This window comes from Rhea americana, unplaced genomic scaffold (genome assembly GCF_003343005.1).
Source record: "Rhea americana isolate MKP2758 unplaced genomic scaffold, rheAme1 scaffold_3, whole genome shotgun sequence".
Taxonomy (NCBI): domain Eukaryota; kingdom Metazoa; phylum Chordata; class Aves; order Rheiformes; family Rheidae; genus Rhea; species Rhea americana.
The window spans coordinates 1,834,672-1,844,606 of record NW_028186423.1 but is presented as its reverse complement, the minus strand read 5'-3'; the positions used below and the strand labels follow the sequence as shown (position 1 = coordinate 1,844,606).

General features: G+C 44.9%; 1 protein-coding gene across 1 annotated transcript in view; it reads left to right on the top strand.

The window, feature by feature from the left end:
• CNMD (chondromodulin) overlaps positions 1-9,935 on the top strand; it is a 16,724-nt gene that overhangs the window by 2,398 nt on the left and 4,391 nt on the right. Inside the window, exons 3-6 of the mRNA XM_085309556.1 lie at positions 171-305; positions 2,868-3,008; positions 5,425-5,538; positions 9,135-9,288. Of these exons, the coding sequence (XP_085165682.1) occupies positions 171-305; positions 2,868-3,008; positions 5,425-5,538; positions 9,135-9,288 (544 nt within the window). The remainder of the gene's footprint in view (positions 1-170; positions 306-2,867; positions 3,009-5,424; positions 5,539-9,134; positions 9,289-9,935) is intronic.

Here is a 9,935-nt window from a genome sequence, read left to right as displayed (position 1 = left end):
GGCGCGGCGGTGGCAGCGCAGGGCAGGGCCGGGACAGGGGCAGGGGCAGGGGCCGGGGCCAGGGCCGGGACCGAGGCAGGGGCCGGGGCCGGGACCGGGGCAGGGGCCGGGACCGAGGCAGGGGCCGGGGCCGGGCCGGGCCGGGCCGGCTCCCAGCGTTGCCCCCGCAGGCGTACACGGCGGCGGCGCCCCCCGGGCCGGGGCGGCTGCTGAAGGCGGGCGCGGCGGTGCTCATCGCCGGGGCCCTCCTGCTCCTGGCCGGGGCCATCGGAGCCTTCTACTTCTGGAAAGCGACCGAGCGGCAGGTGAGCGGGGCCGGGGCCGGGCACATACACACACACCTGGGAAACACGGTGCCCCATCTAGTCAGCTTTAACGGGCTGCTTGAGCACTGGCAGAGTCACAATCTCTTCCACAGACTCTGGAAACTTTCAGGGAGGACGATAAAGAGTTCTTTAAGCAGATTTTTTTTTCCATGTCTCCCATTAAAAAAAAAAGTAATTATTATCTTTATTGGCTGTTCAGAAGGTGCCTGCTGGAAGCACACGTATTAATGCAAGGAAAATGTATCTCTGAGAGCGCAGACAGACGCTACATTGATTTTTGCTCACAAATTCGTAAAGAACTCCAAACCCCAACCGCTCTCCAGGGATTCACATCCTGGGCAAACTCCAGCTGTCAGGACAAAAAACCATTGAACTATATAAATTCCTTTTTCACATCATCTGCATTCTTGGTCCAGCTCCTACTTGGATTTTTAAATATGTAATTCTATATTTAACTCATTAATAGGTATGATTATTTTACTCTTTAGTGGTTTATATGGCTGTGCATACACATTTATGGTTAACAGCTGCAGAACACTGTTAAAAGTTGTGATAAGTTTCAATATTCACATTTTCTGGGGTGCATGAAAAATCTTGTCTGCAAAGCAAACTGAGAAGCCTCAGCTCAAAAACTATACTTCTGAGATTAGGCTAAGTTTCTATCAACTTCTCCTTAGGTTTAAAAAAGATTTTGTTTTTTAAACAAGACTGTACACATTTGAATATTACTTGCTCGCAAGTGTCATTAATATCACCGAATTTATTTTGGAACAAGCTGAACAGGCTCAGCAGTGTCTCCAGCCACACTCCAGTTAACATCAAGGAGAGCCTTGTGCAAATCACAGCAGAGGTTTCATTGGTGCCTGGTGGTGAAAAAAACACATCTGCATGTAGGAACAGCTCAGATAATAACAAAGAAAGTACAAAATTTTACACCAAAAAAAGATGAGATAGGACGCTGACTTCCAGCATGCACCTTAAGAACCATCTGTGTCTCTTGGCTTTCGGAAAGGGAAAGGGAGGTGGACAGGTACCTGGGGCAGGGGGTGGGCTCCGCTTGCTCACCATGGACAGCTTGGTGCATTTGTGGAGCACAGGGCAAAGTTCTCCTTTGTTTATTCCTCCAGTCATCTGCATTTTGTTTTGCAACATGAGTCATATTCATAGCCCCACATGCCTTTTATAAAATTAGATGCTTTTTCTACACCACCTTGCCAGGAGGTAAGTTGCTTTTTCCTGCACCGTAGACTCTTCTCCCCTCTCAGAAAACTAGTGATAATGCTTTTACTCAAAAATCTCTTTTTTTCATATCATCTTTTTATGATGTCAATGTTATAAGTTGCCATTAAACTTCAAAGTTGATCTCCAGRTAAAGACGAGGGGGAAGCTCAGAGTTATTTTTCCAGGCTGCCTTGAGATTCAAGGAGCTATAATTGACTTGTAAATGATTAGGAAGGGATTTTCTGCAATTCTGAGATATTTAGGGTCATTTTTTAAATGGTAAAACTTTAAATTCTCCTGTAATTGACAGGGCTAACAAAGGCTTATCTCTAGCTTAGTCCCTAGCAGGGGAATGATGAGATACCATGTACATGGGACTCGTTTGATGTACCACATTCAGTGGGAGTCTTAGCGAAGAATATGGGACTGAGTGTGTATAATTGAGGGACCTAATTCTTTAGCACCTTTGACTTTCCTGAGCAAAGGTGAGAGCAGAAGAAAGAATTTGTCTCTAGATGTTATAGTAAAATTTTCATTAAACTGTTGTAAGGCTTTTTTTAAGACCAAAAGCAAGCTGCTTGTGTAATACTTTTAGCAGAACTGCACAAGAAAATTGGAAAAAAAGTCCACAGATCATGGTCATCCAGTAGCTACAGACCATGCTGTACTTTCTTCACTGCAAATAGAGTAAGAGCAAATACTCTGACAAAAAGAACACAAGAAGTCTATATCCAATTTAAGCAAAGTTCACTTTCATTACAAGCTGGGAAGCATGTTAGCATTCAAGAGGAACACATTTTCCAGTGCCTCACCAGAGCGTGCTAAGAAATTCCTTTGGGACTTTTGCCTGCGTAAGTAGCAATTCCCRAAATACAACCTCGAAGGTTCTTATGCCAGAGTTAGCCTGGATATGGAAGTATCCCACATTTCTTTTGCAAAAGTAAAACTAAAGGAAAAATAATATCTGTGTGCAGCTCCTGAGATCAAAGGATCCTAGGATAGATCAGGTTGGGAGAAACCTCAGGAGGTCTCTAGTCCGACCTTCCTTGAAACAAGGACCGACCAAGTTGTTCAGGACTTTATCTAACCAGGTCTTGAAAATCTCCAAGGATGGCAACTGCCCTGTTGGCGAGGTTGGCTGTATTAGTGTGGTCTTGATCTTTGGAGGATTATCACGTACCTACAGAAATTTGAATAAAATTTGAATAAAAGTTAGGAGCTGAATAGAGTTGAATATCACAGTCAGACTGACCTATCACCTGCTGTAAGAGGAAGGCAATACACAATTAAAGTGTGCTACTGCTCTTTTACTGATTCCAGGTTTATAACGTTCACTATACTATGAGTATCAATGGAAAAGTACAAGATGGATCAATGGAAATAGATGCTGGGAACAACTTAGAGACCTTCAAAACAGGAAGCGGGAACGAAGAGGCTGTTGAAGTTCATGATTTCCAGATTGTAAGTACAGCCAACCTGGTCTATCATATAACACTCTCCAGTGCTGGACTCCATGGACACGCTGTCTCAACTTATCTCCCCAGTTCACTCTCAGCTATCCACATAAATATACATGTACTCGTAGCTTTCTTTCACAGTGAGCCAAGTAGTTTCCTCCAAACCAAAATCTAAGTGCCTTTTGGGGATAGTTCATCCCAGGGGCCACTCCAGGAAGCAGTATGGATTAGACTGCATGAGCTTTGGCTTTGTGTAGCACTTTGCACTTCTAAACCATTGAGTAGAGCTGCAATACATACCCTTGACATAACACTAGAAAAACATCCTGGCAGGCTGTGATGCAGCCCTTATACTATTTCATATGATTTGAACTGGAAAAAACAACYYCCCTCCCCAAAATGTCATCGTTCTAGGCTCATAGGGTCAACATAATTAGCAAAGAAGAGACTGAGGACGAACTGTTATACAGCATAGGCGTGTCTTTTAGTCTCCACCAGGCAAAGTAATGTAGAGCAGCTCGTGTCCTTGATCTTGAGGCAGAGATGAAGGACCCGGATCCTGCAATTAATGTTGTCAGGAGCAGAACACTCAACCTCAGAGGAGTTAAGAGAAAACCTCTGTAAGTCAAGGCAGCACCTAAAATAAAGGGCACCATCAGCTACTGGGAAGATTTGCCTTCTGGAACAGCCACTCTTCCCATATTGAATCTGTAGAGGAGAGGAAATTCAGTTTCTTGGCTTTGCCAGAAGTACAAGCAAATTCACGCCTGGAGACCCAGGACCCCAAATTGCCTGACAGCTGCGGTTCAAGCCTTTCTGAAATTCTCACTAACATCACCATAGCAACGTTATTAGCGACTGAACAACAGCACTGACAATGAGCTCTTATCATTTGCCTTCCCTGTTCCACATCTGCACAAAAGCACCAGTTCACTCGAGAGGTGCTGAATGCGTCTTGCTTTGATCCGTGCTGCTGGTGAGTGCAGCCAGTAACCTGGGCAATGCCAGTTGCAGCTGGGTCAGAAATCAGCTGCCGAGACCTCCCAGAGCCAGTGCCTGCTCGTAGAGGGCCAAGAGCAGGCTAAGTGAGAGCAAAGCAGTGCTGCCAGTCCAATTTTGAGCCAAGAATGAGCATAGACGAGAAAGTAAAAGATGAGGTGCGTTTTCAAAAGCCAAGTCTTTACACTAGCAGCCTGGGTTTGAACGGCATGCGTGAGCATGGCTCAGATGATTGCATGATCAGTAAAGACCTGGCTTTGGCAGCACTGAGATGCTGCTGGCACTCTTAGTGCGCCGTGAAGTCCCTGCATCCTCCTCCCTCAAGCGCCCATCCCCATGCAGAGCCCACCTCTCTTGCTGGCTTAGAATTACTGTTGTTTCATTTTGGCAGGGGTCTGTGGCCAACCATAYGAGAGCTGTATGACCAGATGCAGTTGCCTGGGTACGGGGCATGCCAAACCGCACTAGGTGTCAAAGGTACCCATGAGGTCTGAGCGAGGCAGGTGGCACAGGATGTACAGGAGACACCTGCCCCTCTGGCCTGGCAGCTGGAGGCCAGGCARAAGGCTCTAGCACATCAAATGGCACTAGATACTGACATTTAGGTGGTTGAATGGAGCTATGCAACCCTATGAAAGACATGCAAGTTTTGCTCTCTACAATTAGGTGTATAAATTCATACTGTAAAAAGAGAGCACTTTTGCATGCACCCAAAAAGTTACAGAAGGAACATAGAAAATACAGGTGTCTAAAGGTGCACAGATGTGCCAAAGTGCTCAAGAAGCCTGCACAAGGCTGGCAGATAATGACACGGGAGTTGCAGGAGACCTGCACCCCTCCAGAGCAGCTGAATACMCTCCAGGCTGCCTAAAACTAGACATCAGTGTTTAGGCAACTGCTTCTCACCCTCATAGTCCAAATGAAGAAAGTTTCAATGTACATATAGATTCACACAGCAAAGCCCCATCATGAGCTTCTCCTTGCAGTCAYGGGGATTTAAGTGAATAAATTGGACCAAGTTGCCTGCATGCTTCTAAATATCTGTGTAAAAGTGCCAAGGGTACTACACAGCCAGCTAACACAATTTTAAAGCTGCCTACATTTGGTGCTAAGTTACAGTTCAAATCACGTTAACTAATTCCTTAGCACAGCTACTCCAAGAAGCCTAAAGCTGGCATGGAGACTCTTATGTAAAACACCTCCCATTTTGCAGAAATAAGTGAAAATGTCTAAGCACATTTGTCCAAAATTATAAAGCTAAAAATATGATAGAGAAATGTTTTATTGCATCTGTTTGTTTTCAAATAAGATTCAACCTTCAATCTAAAAATTCAGTGGCAACTAACACAGCTTGAGTGCTTTATYTGAAGCAATTGGGAGATAGAGGGCTGCACGTAACCACAGGCTTTCTATTTTTGTAGGGCATAACTGGAATCCGTTTTGCTGAAGGAGAAAAGTGTTACATCAAAGCTCAACCAAAAGCTCACGTCCCTGAAGTTGATGCTATGACTAAAGAGAGCCTCTCATCTGATCTGGTAAGGGGTAATTTCTTTTCTTTTCTTCTTCTTTTTTTTTTTTTTTTTTTTTATCTTTATGTAAAGAAGGATTTTAAAGGTTGTTTAAATACAAATAAAAATAACATGAAAACCACTGAACAACTCAGCTGTAGATTGTTGAGGGTTCATGAGGGTTCAATTTTAAGAGGTTCCCAAAAAGTAGGAGCAGCAAGACTGGTATCACTAGGTCTGTTTTATTACACTGTGTCCAAGGGCAGAGTAGAAGCCTGCAGATGAGGGACTAAGGGGAAGCTGCAGACCAATCTCTTGTTGATCATGAGGAACCCCGAGGATAAGAGCTTCCAGCTGAGACCAGGCTGGACATCGGACATCAGGCTGTAAAGGGAGAGCGTGGAGGGAGCGGCTGCTGCAGTCCATCCACTCCAAAGAGTGCCAGTGATGGGGTCCCAACACGTTTATATCAAAACTCTTGAGCAGAAGCAGAGATGCCTCCCATCCAAGTCCTCTGTAACAGGAAATAAAGGGAAGRCATGGGAAACATTGTAAAGATTCAGCTAACTCAGGAGAAAATGCTAAAAAAGCCTCAGTGTTCACCTTCTTACATCAGACTTCATTTTAAGGTATCATGTTAACTCAGAATTTCATGAAAGCTGCATCACAAACTTGTGCCCTGCAGCTATAATTCTCAACCAGCTGTGGGCCAAAAGCTCTCTCTATCTCACATTTGCAGAAAGCCTATCGTTTTAGGTGTGCAAAGCCCGAGTTTCCCAAAGGTCAGTCCCTTAAAGCCATCATGCATGCAGGAGCAGCGCCAGTGGCTTCAGTGCAGCCGAACACTTTGCAGCACAGACSCTGGCACAGGGCACCAGCTGCCAGGAGGAGAATACAGGAGACAGATCTACAACTCCTTTCTCTGGCTTTGCTCCAGAATAAAAGCTGGAAAACATTTAGCTGGAAGAGAGGCATAGTTAGGGCAAAAGTAGGGGAAAAAAATCATGCCTGTGCTCTTGAAGTTCACAGTAGAGAGTTAAATTGTTTTCCTGCGATAAAGAAGATCATCCTTCCTCCTGGGTGATTGGCAAGCGCGAGCCAAATTTTGCCACCTCGCGATGGCTGTAGGGGTCTGATTTGACTCTGGGCCGAGCGCCGCGGAGCCGAGTTCCCGCCGGCTCAGGAGCCAGGGCTGCTCCCAGCCCTTCGGCGTTTCTAGCACAGCTCTGCCCAGCCCGACGTAGCTGACCCAGCGTCGCGGTCCTCTCTGCGGTCCCCAGCTCCGCAGCTGGTGCAACGGGGCAGGAGCGTGACCTCGGGGGAAGCGCCCACGCTCCGATGCTGCGGCAGTGCCCTTACCCGGTAAGAGAAGGGGAAGTTGTTATTTTAAAATAAAGAGTGTGGTTAGCAGCACGGCTCCAGAGCAGGCTTTGCCATGACAGCAATTTTAATATAGCTTGATAAATCCTCCGACTTCACAGCAGTGACAGAAAAGTTAAAATTATCCGGTATGGATATCCAGATGCACAAATTCCTCCAGGTTTGTACCGAAGGCAGTCCCAGTTAATCCAGCTTTAAAAAGTATTTGGGTCCTTTGAGTCGAATATGATAGCAGCCACATCACTTCTATGTGTGCTCCTAGCTATAAGAATTTGYGGTCTCCTGCTGAACCATCCCAGGCTTAGGGAGACCTCTGCAATATTCAGTACGGGCCACCCTAGCTCCACCTGGGCTTAGTAAGCTTGAGGGGCTACAGACTGGAAAGGCAGGGCCAGAGCAGAAACTGCTGTTGTTGCCGTGGGGCCGTGGCCGAGCTACCGGGCCAACCCAAACGAACTCGCTGCGCGGTCCTGGCTCGACACCGCCAGCAGCACCTTGCAGTGACACATGCTACGTGGCAGGACAGGGGAGAAGCTCACTGACCTCCTTCCTCGGGGTGGTCCTCGCGGTACTCGAGCTGCATCTCCCTGCACAGCGTATTGTAATTACCAAACATCTGCTTGAAGGAAAACAAAACAAAACAAAACAAAACGAATCCTCAGTCGTCCCCCCCCCTTAAATCTCTAAATCCAATCAGTAAAGCCTCAGGAGCCCACTGCCAAGCCTGCTAAAGCTGAAAAATAAAGTTGCAAACCTGAAGATGTTATCTTAAAACAGTCAAAAGTTGTTTCTGATGTTCTACCTGGCTTCAGTAAACATATTTTCTCTCGTTTTCTGTGTATTTTCAGTTCAGATGCATCACTTACAAACACTACAATAAATTGTATGCATCAAAGACAAAGCAGGCAGTACAATTTAATGCTGCTATTGGAACATCAACCTCTCTGTTGCTTGATTTTTCTGATTAAATGTACAACTGGAATGGCAAAGTAGTCTTCATTTTTCTAGCTACATAAAGTTCTGTCTGATACATATGTATTTATGAGGCAGTGCATGCATGCTGTTCTCTTACAACACATATTTAATCATGACCAATATTGCCTATAAAATGGTTGATTAAAATAAAGTTTATAGATAGCCAAAGGTCTGCCTGCTCAGACGTTAGGATGACTTCGAAACAGAAACAAAGAATATTTATTTTTGAAAACTAGTTTCAATTATTTCTGATGCTGCTAAAAGCTGAAGTGGAAGAACATTAATAAAGTGCAGTTCTCGCTAGACAGATTGAACAGTGAACTTAAATGACTTAAGGTCCTCAAAGAAATCAATAAACACATTAAAGGAACAACAACCTGACAGAATAAATTGATCTAGTCAGTTATTAACAACTCTTGATGACTTTTTTGGAAGCAATTTAGAATTTTAACTTTGAAATAGTACTAGTTTTCATGATTTGCCAGTTGGAGTTTTTCTAGTATTTCACTGTTGCTAAAGAATAGTTGCATGTTTTATATAAAATACTTTGAACTAACAACTTTAAAGAATCAATCACTGACATTACTTTGAAGAGACGAACCAAAAACCTGCAGGGTACACTTCAAAAACGAAGGCTTCTTTAACTTGCACTTCAAGCTTTTGGTCAATTGAATTGTTTTTACTGAACAAGACCTTTAATCAGACCAATCATGTTGACTTAAAACTGAAAGCCATAATTCTCAAACTATAACCTTCTCTAAAACCTGTGAACAAGACATAAATATGTTCACAATAGAAAAAAAAATAAATCTTAGGAGTACATGAAATGAGAACGGAGCATGACTGAAGGTTCAAGTCTTGTTTTTTAGCTAGTGTTTTGTATCGCAGTTTTGCTGAAGACAGTGAATCATCATGGTTTCCATCAGCTGAGGTTCTTGTGCTCTAGGCTGGACGAGCTCCACCACCTCGTCCAGTCCCCACAACCACAGGCAGCAGCAGTCCTSGTAAATCAGGTGAAAGCTTTCCCGAAGAAACCCTGGTGAAATCTCAGCCCCAGCAAAGCTGACTGCAGTATTGTCATTCACTTCAGAGGTGGGAGCAGTCGCCCGAGACTTGGCTCACTACGAGCTGTTCACATACGAGAAATAAAGTGTGCTCGGTATTAGTTGCAGCTCATGATTACACAGTTTGATGCTCAGTAACTAAGAGCAAGCGGGCACATGACTGTTCACTGAACTAGCAAAGGATTTATGCTCTTCTATTTGCAGGAAGATGAAATCATGCCTGTTAAATTTGATGAAAACTCCCTTATCTGGGTGGCTGCAGATGAGCCTATCAAGGATAACAGTTTCCTAAGCCTCAAAATTTTAGAGCTTTGTGGAGATCTCCCCATTTTCTGGCTTCGACCAATGTATCCCAAAGGTAAGATAGCCTGTATTTGAGAAGTATGTTATCCCTCACCTCACCTAACCACCACCCCCTTGGTTTGCCCCCAAGACCTACACATCTTGGAAAGCAGCATCCTTCTCCCTCTTGCCCAGCCCCTCTTCCATAGCCCTCGTGGGCTGGTGCCCCAGTTGCAGGCTGGAACTGAGCTCACACATATCTAGACATTCGGTCTTCAATCCGTGTACGCCTTCAGACTATTTGTATCACCCACATGGGTGACTTTCTRTTGGACAAATCAGTCCCAAAAGTCAGCGAGGACAAGAAAATAGCTTAAGCTAGTCCCCTAATTTTTTAGGCAGTTAACATCAGCTAGCAGAAATCCCACACCTGGCCAATAGCAAGCTCCAGAGCTGGGACCTTAGCTGTCATGTTTCCCACCCTGCTCCTCCAAGGGCTTCAGTGGAGTGAGAGAGATGCTTTAGCTAGAGGTAACCAGCAGATGAAGTTCATGAGGTCCTGGGGACAGCCCCAGGACAGAAGCATCGCTGTTGTCYACATCCAAGTTCATGAAGGTGTTCAGAGTTACCACAAAGATGGCAGCTTATCCAGGTGACTTCCAGGCCTAGAAGGAGAGGAGGAGGCTTGAAAAGATTTACATTTACTACTTCTTGGTCCAGTTA